This window comes from Helobdella robusta (assembly GCF_000326865.2).
Source record: "Helobdella robusta unplaced genomic scaffold HELROscaffold_5, whole genome shotgun sequence".
Classification (NCBI taxonomy): Eukaryota; Metazoa; Annelida; class Clitellata; order Rhynchobdellida; family Glossiphoniidae; genus Helobdella; species Helobdella robusta.
Window position 1 is genome coordinate 3423990 of NW_008705254.1, and position 20879 is coordinate 3444868.

Genomic DNA, 20879 nt, shown 5'->3' on the forward strand with positions numbered 1-20879 from the left:
TGGAGTCTAATGAACACTTTATTTATCATTATATTCTCATTTTGGAAAATAAATTTAGGTAGGTGTTGGACCGCATATCCCTATTTTAAGCACGTGGCGATTTGCTATAAATATCTTGAAGAACGAGGCAAATTCCTTTGTTACTCTTTGACCTTTGTCAATTCGCATAGTCGAATACGTCTTTGTTATTTTAATAATATTTCAATAAAACAATTTAAAAACATTTCGCTTGTTGTTTCTTGTATTGAAAGAAATCTCACAACATAGGACAGAAATATCACGGAAGATTTTTAAATCGTACATTTTTGCAGGACTCGGCGAATGTTAAGAATTTGAAAAAGTTGGAGTCGAGTCGGAAAAATTGCAATCAAAGAGTTATTAAAGTAAGGTCAAAAATTTTTTATTCGACTCCGACACCCTGCCTAAATCTTTGTAAACAAAAAAAATGTTAGTTTAAATTTTAAAACCATAGATGTAAAAACTACAGTTATCTGTTTCATTGTTTGCAACTTCCTCTTTTATATAGCAACACATTGCATCGTTTCAATCTTTAGAAGTTAATAAAGTTAAATTACTTTATGATAAAAAGTGTTCAGTGAAAATCCTTATTTGAAGGTTTTTAATCAAAATGTTTACATCACACTCCGATGCCAACTTATGTACAATATGTTTGTCGGTCATAAGACCAAAAGATAGATCTTTAATCTCGATGTGCCTTCATGAGTTTTGCTTCTCATGCATTAAAGAGTGGTCCAAGCAGAATGCAGTTTGTCCGCTCTGTAAGCAAAATTTTAGTGAGATTCTACACAAAATTAGGTCGGATGCTAACTACGATATTTATGAAGTTACAAGACCCACCCATACAGAGCAAAGGTATAACAGGATAAACAAAAATTTTTGTACATTATCTACTTCTGACTTGAAATAGATCTGAAAAATTATTAGAGATTTGATTTTTTAACAGGAGTTTTCGTGATGAAGTTTTCTCATCAACGACCTTGGTCACAAGTGTGTCTAGTTTTACTTTCGTTTCTAGAGTAGAAAGTAGATCTGTTGGTGCTGATGATTTATCGTCAGACCCTACAGCAGTAACTTCCCGAACACATCACAACGACACTCCCGATGCAACAAGACCCGCCCTCACTACAAGAAGATTATTTAACAGGTTGAGCCGAAGATTTTAGGATCGCATTGGTTTTGAAACAAATTTTAGTTTAATAACATTTTTTGACACAATTTTTTTATGTAATTTATCTCAGAAATTAAAATCATTTCTAACATTGCAACAGGAGAGAATATGCAGAAACTTCAATATACTCAAATGAACCGCCGGCTATCTGCACTATAACCTTAATTATTATAATATTAATAATCTATTTTACAATAATGTATAAGCTAATAGAACTTGCAATAAAAATAATTCGTCGACCTGAACCGATGTCATTTTCAATGCTATTAGGGTAAACATTCAATGGCCCTCGGAATCTCCAACCACCTCAGCAAGTTGAATTATCATTTCAACGTTAAATTCTCTTATTTATTTTTTCTGGTTGACCTCCATATACATTTTATGTTGATTTGAACCATTTTTTTGTTTTGATAAACTTAGTATGAAAATATTTGACAGAATGATTGTGGTATACTCGATGTACAGTTGTGACATAGCCATCCTCGTCTACCTGTTCAACTTATTATATTTATTTATTTTATAAAGGAACAGGAAATATGATCGCTATATTATTTATGCATCCACTCAAAACACTAGAATTTATCATTAAATCATTCAGTTAATTTGCGAAACTCTATTTCCGCGATCTTCAACCAGGCTTCTCAGCAAATTTAGTAAACCAGTTAGTTAAACCAAAAAATCAATATAAAGTTGCAAATAATAAACTAACAACACACTAAAGCTTTGCAACCAACAAACGCAACGTAGTTCACAGCAACGGATATTTAAAACTACAGTTTTTCTGTATCTTTGTTTAAAACTTCTTTATTTATATAACAGGACGTTATCCCGTTTCACTTGTAAAAAGTTTATAAAACCTTTGTTTAATCGGTGCAGTAAAACTATCAGTAAATCTTATTGGGAAAAAGTGTGTATATAAGTATAGTGGGAGAGAGTTGGAACAAATATTGTTAAATAAACTTGTTAATTGAAATTCTAGTTCAATTAGAAAATCAGAATGCCTGAATCAGAAAAAAAATCGACATCAAGCTCCGGTATCGACCAGTGTTCAATATGCGTGTCTAACATAGAAGCGAAAGTGAAGTCGGTTTTCTCATGGTTTTGTTTTCATGAGTTTTGCTTCTCGTGCATTAAAGAGTTGTCCAAAAAGGATGCAGTTTGCCCGCTGTGCAATCAAAAGTTCACTGAAATTCTACAGAGCATCCAGTCTAATGCTGAGCCCGATGCTCGCGGTATAACAAGAAACATTCGCAGAGCAAAGAGAAAACTTAACAAGTGAGTACTTTGAATTTATAATATATATTCAATTAATAATTGTTTTGTAACAATATTTTAATGTTTTTTAATTTCCTATCAAAAACTAAAGTATCTATTTTGAATATCCACCCAGGAGTGATCATGGGAAAGCTTCAATGAATTCAAAAGATACTAGCAATGGTTCAAACGTTCAACAGTCTTCCCAATCATCATTTCCAACGGCCACAACTAGTTTCACCAACAACTCCATTATAAGTGGACAGAGCGTTGTGCCATATTTGTCATTATCGTGGGCAACATCTCCATCGAACGATTATGGTTCATGTGCAAACAACAAAATAACTTATTCCAGTTACGTTGATGAAGGAAGCAGAAACTAAAAAAAAGATGAAAACTGAAAATGTGACTCAAAATTCGAGAACGTCTTGCAAGTAACACAGCACTGGACATAAAAACACTGGTCGCAATAAAAATTGATTTACTTTTTATTATTATCGGATTATTTGCATAGCACCTTTTATTACACTAAAGGATTATTTGTTTACATTAATTTTTTGCCTCTCGTGCATTAACGAGTTATCCAAGAAGAATGCAGTTTGCCCCTGTGCAATCAAAATTCATTCAAGTAATAAATTAATTACGCCAACAAATTAAAACGGTCGAATGTAAAAACTGGTTAAAAGTTTAAAAATTTGTGACTGTTCAGTTTTGGTTAAGTTGCGATTTTTGTTGAAAAATGTTGAAGAAAGAAATGTGATTAATTAGTATAATTAATATCGCATCAATAATAAATTCACTCAATTACATTGTTACTAGAGTTGTGCCTGATTTGATTTTTCCTAATCGGATTTTAATAAAGTGAATTGGGTTACAACTTGTGGCTATGACTTTGTTAGCTTGCCTAGACTTGTTTAAGCATACATACACTTGCATAAAACCCTGCTTAAAACATTGTCATATTATATTCCTATAAGTATATTAAATAAACTTTAATGCAAATCGAATTGATACTTCTCAAACACACACACATATATATATATATATATATATATATACAATATTCTATATATAAAAAAGATATGGCCTCTTACCAACATATATATATTTATATATACATGCACATGGAAACCAAACGTTCATCAAAATTTGCCCATTTAAATGAAACCAGGCGGATTGTACCGTACATGCACATATATTAACACATTTTGAAAAAGAAATTTCTCAATGTTAGTTCAATCGTTCAAAGTTTAAAAGTTAAATTACTGTATGATATCCTAACTTTAAATAAAACCGTTGTCTGATGCTTTTTAAATAAAACTATTTAAAAAAATTTATTGTGAAAATCACGGTCGGAAACATTATGTAATATGTCTTTTTTTGAATTCAATTGAAAGATTTTCAGGCAGAATGCCTGGATCAGAAGAAAAAACGACATTAAGCTCCAATGTCGACCAGTGTTCAATATGTATGTCTCATGTTTTTATTTTCATGAAATTTGCTTCTCGTACGTTAGAGAGTTTCCCGTCCGAGAAGGATGCAGTTTGCCCGCTGTGTAATCAAAAGTTCACTAAGATTCTAGAGTGTATCCCATTTGATTTCAAAAACTGAAAAAACTATTTTGAATATATAACCAGGAGAAAGCATGGAAAATCTTTAATAAACTCAGAAGATACTAGAAACGGTTCAACCGTTCAACAGTCCTCCCAATTATCAGCTCCAATGGTCACAACTAGTTTCACACCAACAACCCATTGTAAGTGGACAAAACTTTGCGTCGTGCAAATAGCAAAGGAATTCTGTTGATGCCGACGAAGCAAATAGGAACAAAAAATAGAGGGACAGGAAGAATTGAACTGGGTTCATAATCTGGACACTAGTAACCAAAAAATTGATTTATTCTATTATTTTGAACCCGTATGTTTGTGTTCTTGGTTTAAGCATCCTTGCTTAGTGTTTTATTCAATCTAACATTACATAAATATTTTAATTATATATTATAAATATTATTCACTGTGTTGTGTTACATTAGTATAATTAAAATATGACAAAAGATTCGTGACAACTGTACGCATACATATTTCAGCATTCAAAATAGATAAATCAATTAAATAAGATGAACGGCGAATGGCTCTGTGAGAGGTGCACATATCTCATCTTTTCATACTATACATACATTGCCATAACTTAAATAAATAACATGCTTTGCTTACTATTTTAGTAAATAATGTTATAGAATAGTTTATAACATGCCATATTACAACTATAATTAAACTCATCGTCAATTTCTAAAAATTTAAAAATGAATAATTCGGTCAGACAGATATATAACAATTTTTATGTAGACTGAAAACTACAACATCTAAAAGATCGGTTAAAAACTATGAATACCTGAACTAACAAATTTTCTCTATAACAAATATAAAAACTTTGCAATAAATTGATAAAAATAGAAGACTCGACCGATGTTAGTAGGGGTTTTAAAAATTAAGTAATGTTAAGGTCTGTATCGATAACCTACCAGCACTTCTTATGCAGATGGCCATTTCAGCATGTGTTCACTATCATAATACATTAATAATAATATTAATTTAATATTATTCAATTTTTTAATATTTTTTGATAGATTTGAATTAAAAATTTTATTATTGCGTATGTCGATGAGATACTTTGTATTAACTTGTTCATTACTGTTTAGGTTAATCCAATTATTGTCTATTATATTGTAGTTTAATATAATGTCAAATTAATTTTACCCCATTAAATTTTTTCAAGTTGCAACTTGACCTTGACACGTAATTTACTAGTATTCCTTCTTGTAAGATAAACCACGCATCGAATCATTTGTAAATCGTAAAGTTTATATAAAGTTAATTAACTTTATGATTGTGATATCTTTGTTTAATTTAATACAATAAAACTACTTTGAAAATTTTTACAATGGAGGCGTGTATATAAAATGTTCGAACGCTTAATACATAAAACTGTTGTTTATAGTTCGTTACCGATATAGTAGTGGGGATCTTTCAGTGAAATTTTTGTGAGCTATTTTGTCAAAATGCCTACATCAAATAAAAAATCGTCACCGAACTCTGCTGCCAATCAATGTGCAATATGTCTGTCTAACATAGAACCAAAGAAGAGATCAGTGATCTCGACATGTCTTCATGAGTTTTGCTTCTCGTGCATTAAAAAGTGGTCCAAGGAAAATGCAGTTTGTCCGCTCTGTAAGCAAAATTTTACAGAGATTTTAAGCAACATCAGATCGGATGCTGACTATGATGTTTACAAAATAACAATAACCAACCAAACAGGATATAGAAGGTATAACCGGTCAAAAATTTTGTTTATTTTCTACTAACTATGGTTTTAAACCAAAGAATTCAATTTGATATCTTCATATTTCTTTTGAATTATTTATATAATGAATTCAACTAATGATGACTTGATTTTTCAACAGGAATGATCCCGGTGAAAATTCCTCACCCCTGCCCTTGGCTAGTTTGCGAAATTACCTGCGATCGAATGCGTTTAGTTTTATTTCCTCTTCTAGGGTGGTGGTTGGTGGGGATGAGGTCGATGATTTATCGTCAGATAATATGGTAGAGACTCACCGGACACAACACTACGATACTCCCGATATAACAAGACATTCCCGCACTGCAAGGAGATTATTTAACAGGTTCACATTATTATTATTAACTAACTTTTTTTTTATAATTTGTCTCGAAAATAAAAATAAATATTTTGAACTTTTCAACAGGAGAGAGCATGGAGTAACTTCAAATGAGCATCCAGTTAATAACACAACATTCAACAATTCACTATCAATCAGTCCAGTATCCAACAATTCATTATCTAACAATTCAACATCCACCAATCCAGTATCTAACAGAAAAACTTCTAACAATTCAACATCTAACAATTCAACATCCAACAATTCAACATCCAACAGTTCAACATACAACAGTTCAACATACAACAATTCAACATCCAACAATTCAACATGTAACTTTGCAAGAAGTGTTTACATAAATAATAACGTGTGGCCAACAAACTTATATTTGGATATTTCCTCGCATGCTATGCAATCATCTGGTATTAACTCTGGTAATAACATTACCAATGACATAAACAATGTAGTTAACAAAGTTTTCAATAATAATAATAGTAAAAGCCTATCGATTGGAAACAATTACAATGAAGATGGGATAAACGTTGAAGGGCCCATCCAAACTCCAACGGCCTCAGCTAGTTTTCACATCAACTCCGTTTCAAATAAGCAAAACTATACATCCTGTTCTGGAAATTCAAATTTATCACTATCATCGGCATCTCGATCGAGCGATTACAGCCCACGTGCAAATAGAAAAAGGACTTATTCCAGTTACGCTGATGAAGTTGATGAAAGAGGCAGGATCAATAAAAAGATGAAAACTGAAAATGAGACCCAAAACCCCAGAGCGTCTTGCATGAAGCATTGTGCTGGACACAAAAACAGTCTCAAGAAAAAAAAAATGATTTACTTGCATTGATCGATTTCTTGGTTTTATTATTAAACTGTTTAATTATTTATAGATTATTTAATTATTTTTTATTTAGATTACATACGTAAACTTTATAGCATGAACATTTTCTGTGATGAACAGTAAATAAATGAAGATGAACTTGACAGATGGAATGGTTTCATCACAACTGTACCTACGTTATACAACCCATCACTAACCTCTCAAATATTTTCATATTTATTACATTAAAACCTAAAATGTCACGATTTTTTAATTTTATAGAATATGTTTCAATTTTTAATTTTGAGTAAAAGGAACTAACAATAACTTAAGAATTTTTTAATTTTATTTATACACTGTTTAGTATCTTTGGTTAGTTTTATTAGATTTTTTGTTCTTCGAGAAAATTTGTTTGTAAATTATGTTTTATCGAATAGTTTAAGTATTTATAATTATATTATTGACAATTCCAATATTTTAACATTCTTTTCAATATGTTTGTGACAGATTTGAATTAAAAATTTAATTAATGCCCATTCCGATGAGCTATTTTGAATGATTCGCCACAGTTTAGTTACTAATTGGATGAATGTTATGTTATCACTGAGAAAAATGTCAAACTAATTTCATCTCATAGTCATAAATGTTTTTATGTTGATAATGCTTAGTAACTACTGTAATAAAACCATATAACTTAGTTTTCAACCATTCCTTACGTAAGATAAGCTTTTCACCAATTCCTTCGGTAATCGTAAAAGTTTAAAAAGTTGAATCATTTTTAGATACCACATTAATAAAAACAAAGTCCGTTTAATTTAATACAATAAAACTATTTACAAAAGTGTGTATGTTAGAAATTCGACTCAATTCATCTAGATTCAGTGGATTTTCTAATTCAATTGTGAGATATTTTGTCAAAATGTCTAAATCAAATGAAAATACGAGCTTTGATGTTAATTACTTTGGTGTTAATTACTGACATAGAACCAAAAAAGAGATTAGTAATCTTGTTACTTCTTCGTGAGTTTTGCCACTAAGGCATTAAAAAGTGGTCCTAGGTGAATGCAATTTGTCCGGTCCGTAAGCAAAATTTCTCACAATATCAGATAAGATGATGAACCAAAAAAGTTTAGATTCATAACTTGATACGTCAGAATAATTTTTTGAAATATTAAATACTAAAATTCTAATAATTTTTTTAACATGAATAATCATGAAGAAATAACTTCATCAACGACCTTGGCCATTAAGCTCAAATGAACCGCCTGTAAACAATCTAGGCCTAATAACAATAATATTAATAATATGATGAATGTTCAGCTTTGGAGGTAAGTAGTTTTTAAGTTTATGAGATCAGAAGGACAAGTTTGCAGTTTAGGATATTGCTTTAATGCATATATGAACAAGTAAATAATTTGAAAATTTAAGAAACAACAACAAATATTGAAAAAATTATCTAATTATGTACTCAAATAAACAAATTTTATTTTTTAAAATATACAAATTTTATTAATTAAAATATACAAATTTTATTATTTAAAAATATACAAATTTCATTATTTAAAATAAGTTTACATTGTGGATTAGAAATGATTAAAAATTGAAGTTACAAATGAATGAATGTGCGCGCAAGTTTCATGAATAAATTGAAAGCTAAAAGTTCATGTTTTGTTTTGTATTATTGCAACATAGAAAAGAATTAAAATTTTAATTTTAATATCATTTAGTTACAATCTTAACTATATTGTTATATCCGACCCCTTGAACTTGTGTGGTATGGTTATTTCTCTTTACGTGGATTCTTGATTCCTAAACAGACTTATTTCCGATTTCTTTATTAGAAAGAAAACATGCTGGCAATCATTTGTTTGTATTGCCGTAATCGATCACTAGCTCATTCGATCGTAAAATTCTTCAGAATATAGCACAATTACTGATCGACAAGTAAATCACGGAATACAACTATTCTTCAGTAGTTAGTTTTTCTTGCCCGAATAATTACATTGATCACTCTTTTGCCAAATCTGCTTTTTCTTTTTCTGGTTCTTTTCTCTGGAACTCTCTACCTACTTCTCTGACTACTTCTCCATCACTTGCGAAGTTCATAGCGGATCTCAAGACCCATCTGTTTTCAAAATTCATTGAGGAGCGCTGTTGAACATCGCGGAAATAGCGCTTTATAAGCTAATTGATTGATTGATTGATTGAGTTCTCTAGTCCTGCAGTGTGCTTCCTGTAATCGAAATCTTTCTCTGTCACCAGTGTGTAATCTCTTGAAGATTCCCACTTCTAACAACAGTGTGGTTACGTCTTCGACCTCGTAACCTCCAACACTGATGTTATAGCTTCAGTACTCGCTATTCTCCAACACCGTGTTGCAGCTTCCAAGATATAGTCAAGATTTCGTTTATCAGTATGTTCAAGATTTTCGATAGATGAACACAACAACTTTAAACGCAAACTACATCAAACGTTTATTTTATACCAGCAGTAAAATGAACAATAAATTAATCTTAATAACTACATAAAAATCACATTTACGACTTTTTACATCAACTGTCGTTCCGTCTTCTTCTTTACCTTTCGCTCATGTTAGTCTCGTTCTTCTCGTGCTGTCGGTCTTCCTCCTTACATAGTGACTTTTTTTTACAACCGTTTTAATTAGCTAGGCCTCTTAATTAAATTCTCAAGTGCTTCACTTAATTTCCAACTACTAATTCTTATCTCGCCTTCACGTCTGTAACAATATTTACTTGTAAAGCACCCATCGATTATATATCACTTATTTGTCTATCGATTTTCTACAAAAAATTTAGTAACGATTAGAACGATATCCTCACATAAAAGATTAACATTTTGTATGGTTTCCATTGTAAACTACAAAGAAAGTTAAAACACGGAATAATCCCTTTAAAATATTTACAAGCAGTTCAAAATCTTTGCTCAATGAAGTGAAGGCAGAATATATAAGGAGGTTCGACGACGTTAATAATTAAAAAGTGAATTGAAAATCAGAGAAAAGAGAGAAAATTCCGATTGTTAGATTTTTGATCAAAATGTTTACATCAGACTCCGACGCTAGCTTATGTACAATATGCTTGTCGGTCATGAATCCAGAAAATAGATCTGTACTCTTGACGTGCCTTCATGAGTTTTGCTTCCCATGCATTGGAAAATGGGCAGAAAAGAATGCAGTTTGTCCGCTTTGTAGGCAAAACTCTAATGAGGTTCTTAACAACATCAGGTCGGATGATGACTACGATATTTACCAGATAACAAGACCCATCAGCAACAATGCGCAAGGAAATGCTTCTACACAATTTTCAATTCCAATTGTGGTGCCGACGTATCTAGCAACACGGCTGATTCTTCCAGCATCGTCTATGACCAGTTTTCGCAACAACCCGCAAACAAATGCATCCACTGTTATTCCTCATCCTAAAGATTCTACACAGCAGACCTTTCCAACAGTGCCGATGACCCTTCCAGCACCTTCTATGCCGAGGATCCCATTTGCATCTCCATTGGCGATTACTAGAAGAACTCATTCAAATTTATATGATGATGGCAAAAGAAACAATGAAAAAGTGGAAACTGAACTTTTCAACAGGACATAAACACTGTGAACATGGAAAAATTGATCATATTAATTTTTTCCAATAATATAGTTTGACCAATTTATTCAATTACCTTAGTATTCATTTGTTATTTTAGGCTGTTTGTTTTATTTATCTAACGTTGAAGTTTCTTGTAAATTTAATTAATTAATTTCTTCAATTTAAATTAATTAATTGACTGATTTAATTTAATTAATTTACGCAAACATTGATTAATCTTTTTATTTATAATTTTTTATTTCATTTTTTTAAATTAGTTTATATTGAGGATTGGCTTAATTGAAGTTACAAATAAATGTATGTGAACGCAAGTTTTATAAATAAACTGAAAGCTAAAAGCGTATGTTTTGTATAATTACAACATAGTGTTACAGGCGTATGGCGAGATAAGGATTAGTAGTTAGAAATTAAGTGAAGCGCTTGAGAATTTAATTAAAAGGTGGAGCTAATTAAAATAGTTGTAAAAAATAGAATGTCACTATATAAGAGGGAAGACAGACACAAAAAAACACGAGAAAGAACACGAGGAGTACAGCTAAAGAAGAAGACGGATCGACAGTTGACTTAAAAGTGATTTATGTTATTTTATGTAGTTATTAGGATTAATTAAATGTTTCTATTACTGCTGGTATTAAATAAGCGTTCGATTTATTCCGCGTTTAAAGTAGTTGTGTTCATCTATAGGAGATCTTGAACATACGGATAAACGAAATCTTGACTATATCTTGGAAGCTACAACACGGTGTTGGAGATATAGCGAGTACGGAAGCAATAACATAAGTGTTGGTGGTTACGAGGTCGAAGAGGTTACGACATTGGTGTTAGAAGTGGAATCTTCAGAAGATTACACACTGGTGACAGAGGTAAGATTTCGATTACAGGAAGCACACTGCAGCAAAGAATACCAGAACTAGAGAACTCAATGTAATTATTCGGGCAAGAAAAACTGAACTACTGACGAATAGTTGTATTCCGTGATTCACTTGTCGATCAGTTATTGTGCTGTATTCTGAAGATTTTTACGATCGAATGAACGAGTAATCGATTATGGCAATACACACAAATGATTACCAGCATGTTTTCTTTCTAATAAAGAAATCGGAAATAAGTCTGTTTAGGAATCAAGAATCCACGTAAAGAGAAATAACCATACCCTACAAATTCAAGGGGTTGGATTTAACAATAGAAAAAAATTAAATTTTAAACTTTAACAACATTAATAACCAGCTTGTAAACTACAAAGAAAGTTAAAACACGGAATAATCGCTTTAAAATATTTACAAGCAGCTCAAAGTCTTTGCTCAAGTGAAGGCAGAATATATAAGGAGGTTCGACGACGTTAATAATTAAAAAGTGAAGTGAAAATCAGAGAAAAGTGAGAAAATTCCGATTGTTAGATTTTTGATCAAAATGTTTACATTAGACTCCGATGCTAGCTTATGTACAATATGCTTGTCCGTCATGAAACCAGAAAATAGATCTGTACTCTTGACGTGCCTTCATGAGTTTTGCTTCCCATGCATTGGAAAATGGGCAGAAAAGAATGCAGTTTGTCCGCTTTGTAGGCAAAACTTTAATGAGGTTCTTAACAACATCAGGTCGGATGATGACTACGATATTTACCAGATAACAAGACCCATCAGCAACAATGCGCAAGGAAATGCTTCTACACAATTTTCAATTCCAATTGTGGTGCCGACGTATCTAGCAACACGGTTGATTCTTCCAACATCGTCTATGACTGGTTTTCGCAACAACCCGCAAACAAATGCATCGACTTTTTTTCCTCATTATAGGATGTTTAATCCAACTTCAGTGACATCATCTACACAGTTGACCTTTTCAAATCCAATTCTGCCGACAAATCTAGCAACACGGCAGATTCTTCCAGCATCGTCTATGACCAGTTTTCTCAACAACCCGCAAACAAATGCATCGACTCTTTTTCCTCATTATGGAATGTTAAATCCAACTTCAGTGACATCATCTACACAGTTGACCTTTTCAAATCCAATTGTTCCGACAAATTTAGCAACACGGCAGATTCTTCCAGCATCGTCTATGACTAGTTTTCTCAACAACCCGCAAACAAATGCATCGACATTTTTTCCTCATTATAGAATGTTAAATCCAACTTCAGTGACATCATCTACACAGTTGACCTTTTCAAATCCAATTCTGCCGACAAATCTAGCAACACGGCAGATTTTTCCAGCATCGTCTATGACTAGTTTTCGCAACAACCCGCAAACAAATGCATCGACTTTTATTTCCCATCATAGAATGTTAAATCCAACTTCAGTTCCATTGACACCATCTACACAGTTGACCTTTTCAAATCCAATTGTTCCGATGACCAGTTTTCGCAACAACCTGCCAATTAATGTATCGACTTCTATTTCTCATCATAGAATATTAAATCCAACTTCAGATTCATTGATACCATCTACACAGTTGACCTTTCCAAATCCAATTGTGCCAACGAATCTTGCAACACGACTGATTCTTCCAGCATCGTCTATGACTAGTAATCGCAACAACCCGCAAACAGATGTATCCACTGTTACTCCTCATCCTAGAGAGATAAATCTATTAGCAGATTCATTAACAAATTCAACACAGTAGACCTTTCCAATTCCAACAGTGCCGATGACCCTTCCAGCACCGTTCCCATTTGCATCTCCACCGTTGTGATTAATAAAAAAATCTTATTCAAATTCATATGATGATAAAAATAAAAACAAGAAAAAGTGGAAACTGAACCATTCAACTGGACACAAAAATAAGGAACATGGAAAAATTGATCAGATTAATTTTTTTCCAATATTATAGTTCGACCAATTTATAAAAATACCTTCTTGATTCATTTGTTATTTCACGCTGTTTGATTTAACGTTGACATTTTTTGTAAATATACTTTATTAATTACTTCAATTTTAATTAATTATTTGACTGATTTAATTTAATTAATTCACGCAAACATTAACACAAGGCTATACAAATTTTATTATTTAAAATTAATTTATATTGAGGTTTAGCTTAATGAAGTTACAAATAAATGAATGTGAGCACAAGTTTTATAAATAAACTGAAAGCAAAAGTTCATGTTTTGTATAATTACAACATAGAAAATAATTAAAATTTAACTTTAACATCATTAATAACTAGTTTCAAAACCATAAAATAATTCTGATTCATTTGTTATTTCATGCTGTTTGTTTTATTTACCCTAGCTTATAATGCTGCATTAAAACATCGCTTCAACATTTGTTGAATTTAACAAAGCAATAAGTGATTTTAAATTTCTTTATATTTATTTGAATTTTGGAAACCCAACGATTTTTTTTCACTAAAAACTTGAAAGTTGGTGGTGTAATTTATTTATTCTTTTTTGATTGCAATGTTAGTCAATGACGTTGGTATCATTTCATGTCTAAGAAGAATTATTTTCTAGAAAATCTTATAAAGGTTTATATTATATTATTAGAACCGACTATTTTGACCAACACAGTGTGAGATCTAAAGACAAGTAAAAACAACAACATAACCTCACGCGCGAACACAGTCAGATTTAAAGGTTCATTCGCATTGGCCTTTCATATTAATTACCTCAATTTGGGAAAAATATATTAGATTCTTACTATTCTCATTATCATTTTCTTATTGTTCATTAAACAGCTTAATATAAAATAGTTAAGTTACTCAAAAAATTTGCCCAATGTTCTCCTAGGATAACTAATTGTGACAGCAGGCGTTATCAAAAATAATGAAACCTATAAAACAAATCAATTGTTTTTTCTTTTCATTATCATCATCAGAAATAGAATAAAAAGTGCGGCAACAGTACATTATCATTAGCACCATCATCATTGCCATTGTTAAAAAAAAAGTAAAAGTACTGATAAAAATGAATAGGACGATAAACATTGGAGGAAGTTCAGTGAAGCGTGACTGAACACTCCAGTGAACGAGTGAACGAACAAACAAACGACGATAATACAAATGAATGGATGAATGAACGAATGAATAAATAAAGGGATGGATGGAGGAATGGATTGAATTTGAAATAAAAGTTGCACGTGTTAAGATTTTTGAATGTCGTAACACTTGAATAGGAAAAATATATAATGTAATGGATGAATTAAATATAAAAAAATAATACTTTTTAAAATTTATTAGATAAATTTGAAACAAATCGTAAATATATCGTTTTCATATGTATTTTATATTGTAGTCTTACAAAGCATGTAAAATATTGAATATTTCATCCAGGCCGATAACTAAATCTAGACATCTAGCCAATATTTTCTGAAATATTTTACATAATTAACAAACCAGAATAACATACGCATAAAAATTATTCATTGCTAAGGTTAATTTTGTGTTTACACCATTTTATAAAAACTTTGGCATAAGCTTGTTTAACTATTTTCTCTGTGATACTAAAGTTGGAAGCAATTAGTGGCACGAAGTTACCTGAATAAACTTTTCAATTTCCAGACCTAATAAAATCTCCACCACTGATAACTTCAATCGTAATATTGATTTTAATCATTAATAACTTCCCAGGCAATAAAGTTTATTTCCATTTTTATAACTACTGTCTGTCCGTTAAATGATGTTCCACGACTTACCTGTCTGCGTTTTTCCTCCAGTTTAATTGGTCCCACCCCCCGTGATCTCGATGAGGTTGTAGGATGTAACAAAACGCTTGTGATATGGAGGGTAGCATAAATCGTTTAGAATTTATTTTTAAATCAAATTTTTGATTTCAATTTAATGTATTTTTATTACAAATTAAGACAAAATTAGATTCCAATTCTTAAAAAACTTCGATAATTTTTGAATAAAATTATAAAAGATTAATAAAAATACAATTGAATATATATATATATATATCTATGTTATTTAAATATATATTAGTTAAATGGCATAATCATTTAAAGGATTTAATAAAAGATCTAGCATTGATGAAGGAGTTGGATGACGTTAACAAAAATAGCATCCAGACATCATGAAGTGCTCGCTGGAGACATTCCACGCATGCCGCCACACGCTAATTAGCCAGATGAACGTAACATTATCATTCCCATAACAATAAAAAGTAGTATAATATAGTATAATTAGTCATTCGATTAGCTAATTAATTAATAGGTAGATAATTAAAAACTTACACACAAAAAATATAAAAATGTACAGACAACAAATTAACAATAGTAAATTATTCAAAATCTATTTACAAATTTAAACAAAAGATTACTCAAAAATTAAACTTTCTTATTCCATAACCCAATAGCAATCGCACACCTATCTTTAAATCGTAAAATGATATTCAGGGATTTCTTTGAATTGGAAGACAATCACTGCAAGCCGTTAATAAACCGCAGGCCATTTTGAAATTTTTTGTAAACGGGTCGAACAGCAATTGGAACAAAATTTTATTGGAGTCGCAAATGAAATATTTTTCAAAATTTACATACAACACCGAAAGTAAAATGAAAATATAAACCTTGAAATTGTTTTTAGATTTACAATTTTTACATCGAAACTTCAGCTACAAAAACTTAGACACAAACATGCCTGCCAAAATGGAATTCCGTGCACGTAGAGCACTTGCTCTGGCATTATGAAACAAAAGAATGTGTGTAGGATGAGAAGGAGGAAATGTGGTTGCTTGCATTGAAGTGCCTGTTTCATGCATCTGATGTACTTCCTGTCACACCCAAACACGCACACACACGCACAAACGCGCGCGCACACACACGCATATATGCTGCGCTACACATTGCAATAAAAATGTCCTTGGTTGCAACTGCATGAAAAACATTTTTTGAAATATTATACATCATGTATGCATTTATTAAATTAGAAAAATCAATTAATGAACACAAAAATCAAATAAAATCATCTAGCAGCATTCTTTCAAAAATGTCTCGAGACAGAGATATTGCTATTTATATTTGTTCTTCGTTGCCCAACATGTTTGCTCTTGAGAGAATTTTAACGTGAATGTACAAGTATTATTCAAAGCAAATTAAAATTTATTGTATCTAAATGTTAAGGTACAAAAACATTTACATGGGAAACGCTCTAACTTAAATCTACGATTCAAAAACTGTATTGGTGTTACAAAAAAGTAAGACGTTATATAACATTAGCTCCATATCATATCACGTCAAATTACATACATTACATAACATTAACTTCACAGCATACGTTACGATTACATTATTACATCGCATCACAACATGTCACAAAGCACGCACACATACACACACTCAGACAGACACACACATACACACACACATAAATACACGTACACTCACACACACTAAACAATTGCACTCAACTATTTATTTTTATAGCACAGATATGAGTGCATCCAGCAGCTCAAATAAAAAAGAGGTCAAATAAATTATCATGTGCATTGTGCAATATGCTTCATGTGAGAATTTAATGAAGATGTTTTTGAAAATCAAAATCCTGACACAATTTTTTCTTTTATTATTAGTAAAAATTAATTAGTTTATGAGATCATTTTTATTATACTAATGCCTGTGTTATTGCATGGTTTTCATTGTTTACTGTTATTACAAACTCGTTCAGAGATTTTGTTTTTGCTAGGTAACGTAAGTTTTGTAAGTGTGTTTTCAACATTTTTACGTTCAAAAATTTTTTTCTCGTTCTGGATCACGCAATAATCAGTGTTGTTAATTCCATGTGGATGATGAATGCGTGGAGTTCAACTGGTAGCATCATTCATCCCCTGATAACTCGTTGTTACCTCTCACTCCAACACCACAACAGCAGAGGGATGTGAACAACGAGTGATGAGATGTACAATAATTTAATAAAAAGTACAGAAATGACGAAAAAATTTGAAATTAAAATAGTAAAAAATTGAAAAAAATTAACCATGTAGCCTATATAAATTTCAATCCGACGCAATTTTAGCAATAAGTTTTATTGCTATAATTATTTATATTATTATTATTTTTAAAATTATTAATTATTAATATCACAATCATAACCATCGGTTTAGTTGGCATCATTACCATCATCATCATCCTCTTCTATCATCATTACCATTTATAATGCCATTATATTAATATCAGTTGATGATGATAAAACATCATTATCACACCTGCTTTTCAGCGTTATAAGGGACAAGCCTTCCTTTGTTCAATTAATTATTTTTATTTTTATTGCTTTTTTAAAGTATCTAAGTATTAATATATATATATGTGTGTGTGTGTGTGTGTGTGTGTGTGTGTGTGTGTGTGTGTGTATGTGTGTGTGTTTGAATTTGTACCCTATGCAGTAAGTAGTAGTAATAGTAGTAGTAGGTAATAGTAGTAGTAGGTAAGAGTTGTAGAAATAGTAGCAGTAGTAGTATTAGTAGTAGCAGCAGTAGCAGTAGATGCAGTAGTAGCAGCAGCGGTAGTAGTTGTAGAAGTAGTAATAGTAACAGCTGTAGAAGGAGTAGTAGTAGTAGTAAAAATAGCAATAGTATCAGCAGTAAAAGTACTAATAGTAGCAGTAGGAGTAGTAGTATCATTAACATTGTTACTGGGAGCAATAGTCGTAACATTGGAAATCTGGGAGAGCAATGAAGGTTGAAGATGCATAGCATCAGCCAACAGTAGTAGTAACAATACTACAAATATTTTACATTATTTACAATAGCAAGCCCAAAACTAAGAGGGGGTAAAAGGTACAGGCACCCCGGGCGATTAATTTGCCCCCCACAAAAACCTCATAATTTCAACCCTGCATAATAGTGTTAGTAATTGTCGTTGGTTTTAGCTAATAGCACCAAAATAGTACAAATTAAATTATAAAAAGTAGTGGTCAGTAACAACGTTATCAAGAAACATAGCAATTACCATATAAATTAACATAGAAAATAACATAGCAAGTAACATAATAAATAACATAGCAAGTTACATAGTAATTTACATAGTAAATAGCTTAGCAAGTAACATGTAGTCAGTAACAATGTTAGTAAGAATAGAAGAGGTAACAGTGTTAGTAACAGAAAGAGTAGTATTGAAAGAAATGTGATACCCAAATGGCCAGTAAGTTTGATTGTTCAATTTAAAATTTGACGTCTTCAATTTATGCCCATGGTACGTACTGATGAAATTTTACGATCGCTCCGCTATTGCTTTATTAATCCTACTTACGGTATTGCGTATTCTTTTACGTACGGCAGCTCTTACTTTGAAACCGCAGAACAGTAACATAAACTGCACACTGTACTTGCACTACTACCTACTTCTAATACTACTTTACTACTAATTAATTTAAAATGCAAGGTGTCAAATTATTTTTGTTAGTTATCTAACTACAATTAATTAATTACTTTACAATTAATTGATTAAGAATAAAACGCGCCAAATTAATATTTTATATTAATACAATTATTAATAATTTTTAATTATACAACTACAATTAATTAATTAATAGGATCTATAAACCACTTACATTGATTTGTAGTTTTTTTTTTAACTCCAAACAAAGCTTATAAAGTTTACAAATTTAAAAATGAATTAAATAAAAATAATAAAATGAAAAAAAAGAAAGCCAACAACAGCAATGCTCCACGTTTCAGACATCGTCGGTTAAATTTTTTCACTTCATTATCGTTACCTAGCCAAAACTCGTCTCAGGAATATTACATGTAAACAGCATGAACATTAAATTACGATGTACGAATGTGAATCAACTTAATGAATATGTAGGAGTTTGCTTGTTTGCTTTGTCTTCTTTTCTGCAATATTTCCAAAAACCGAACAACTTGTGTTGATTAGCGGATCATTATGGCATTTTTTTGTAAAATTTACATTTATGACATTTATATTATAATTATGTTAGTCAGTATGTAACATTACCATACCGACAACTGTATCGCAATATTAACAACGTTATCACATTCCATTGTTGTTGCTGCTACTGCAGTCTATACCTACTTATTTTTCCACAAAACAACCGACGGTAAGTGCTGATGTAACTGGCGAATGCTGGTTTTTGGAGTTTTTGTGGGATATTTTTGGTGAAGATTTTATTATTTATTCAAGTAGCATCTACATAAATTGTCATTTATTTACTATTTCAACGTTTTTCGTCGGGTAGTTAGTAAACTCTGCCTCACTGCAAAGTGACGTAAAAACTTTCAACACATGCAGTCAGCAGATTGTTGTAACTTTTCAACAGTAAAAAATGAAGTAAAAACGTTAGAGTGAGTTTATCACATTGTAAGTTTAGGCCGTTTCTGAAACAGGACTGAAAAAAATTATTTTGACACGAATCAAGTTTGTAAAGTAACGACATTTCTGAACACTTTTTAAGTAGTAATAACAAAATCAGTAACAACAACTGAAACTTCAACAACAACAACGACGAAAACAACAACAGTAGCAATAACAACAGTCATACCATAAAAAATGAACGACTCTTTTAGTAAAGTGTTCGTGTTGTAGCTGTATGAAGCTGTTACATCAGCGCAATGTTCATTCATCCGCTGACACCACAGAACACAATGGAATGGCACTATCCCATTTCTTCTTTTCTTTTCAATTCCACTTCTCTTCTAGCATTTTCAATTTTTTCTCTTATCATTCTTTCTCCAACTTCTCCATTTCTTCAGTTTTTGTCAATTTTTTTCCCCTCCCATTCTTCCTTCTTCTCTCTTCCACTCATCCTTCTCCTCCTCTCTTTCTTCCTCTTCTTTATTGCTTTCTAGCCATTGATTCTTAATCACCGCGCAATGCAGCCATGATTGGTGGGCATTTTGAGAATGAGGACGGTCAAGATGATGATGATGGTGGTGGTAGTAGTGGTGGCGGTCACGATGATGATGATGGTGGTGGTAGTAGTGGTGGCGGTCATGATGATGATGATGATAGTGGTGGTAGATGATGGTGGTTTTTTTAAACAAAACATTTCAGCTAGTACAAACCACAATTAAAAACGCTGGAATCAAATCGATGAAAAATTTCAGGTGCATTGGAGTGTTGGTGATGCATTTTGGTACTTGCATCGGCTGGATTTTCCGTTGTTGTTCTGCTTGTTGCGTACAACATTCAGTGACAAGCGAACGTGTTTGATGGTGTTCAATTTTAAAAGTTGTGAATGAAATCAGTGGAAGCGATCGCACGAGTGCACCAGCCAGCAGGAGTAATTAAAGAGACTGATCTTGTGTTGCTTTTTGTTGTGATTTCAATGAGTAATTCTACTTTATTAAACTTTCCGATCATTAATGCACTACGTTTTTAAATTGTATCAAATGCTTAGGTCTAATCGAATCTG

The 20879-nt window shown here is 31.6% G+C and overlaps 5 protein-coding genes across 5 annotated transcripts; all 5 read left to right on the forward strand.

The window, feature by feature from the left end:
* Positions 1 to 628: 628 nt before the first annotated feature.
* Positions 629 to 1712, forward strand: HELRODRAFT_163437 (hypothetical protein; the record flags this gene model as incomplete). Its single annotated transcript, XM_009027303.1, has 3 exons — positions 629 to 873; positions 965 to 1165; positions 1628 to 1712. The coding sequence occupies 3 exons, from the start codon at positions 629 to 631 to the stop codon at positions 1710 to 1712; spliced, it is 531 nt and encodes a 176-aa protein (XP_009025551.1).
* A 474-nt stretch (positions 1713 to 2186) lies between these two features.
* On the forward strand, positions 2187 to 2826 carry HELRODRAFT_163438 (hypothetical protein; the record flags this gene model as incomplete). The annotated part of the gene is made up of 2 exons (XM_009027304.1): positions 2187 to 2464; positions 2580 to 2826. The coding sequence occupies 2 exons, from the start codon at positions 2187 to 2189 to the stop codon at positions 2824 to 2826; spliced, it is 525 nt and encodes a 174-aa protein (XP_009025552.1).
* A 2669-nt stretch (positions 2827 to 5495) lies between these two features.
* HELRODRAFT_67664 (hypothetical protein) lies at positions 5496 to 5804 on the forward strand (the record flags this gene model as incomplete). Its single annotated transcript, XM_009026871.1, has 1 exon — positions 5496 to 5804. A coding segment is annotated over one exon (309 nt), but the record flags the coding sequence as incomplete, so codon positions are not given.
* Positions 5805 to 10007: 4203 nt separating this feature from the next.
* Positions 10008 to 11482, forward strand: HELRODRAFT_163440 (hypothetical protein; the record flags this gene model as incomplete). The annotated part of the gene is made up of 2 exons (XM_009027305.1): positions 10008 to 10538; positions 11237 to 11482. The coding sequence occupies 2 exons, from the start codon at positions 10008 to 10010 to the stop codon at positions 11480 to 11482; spliced, it is 777 nt and encodes a 258-aa protein (XP_009025553.1).
* A 496-nt stretch (positions 11483 to 11978) lies between these two features.
* On the forward strand, positions 11979 to 13193 carry HELRODRAFT_163441 (hypothetical protein; the record flags this gene model as incomplete). Its single annotated transcript, XM_009027306.1, has 1 exon — positions 11979 to 13193. One exon carries the CDS (start codon positions 11979 to 11981, stop codon positions 13191 to 13193), a length of 1215 nt encoding a protein of 404 aa, XP_009025554.1.
* Between the last annotated feature and the right edge of the window lie 7686 nt (positions 13194 to 20879).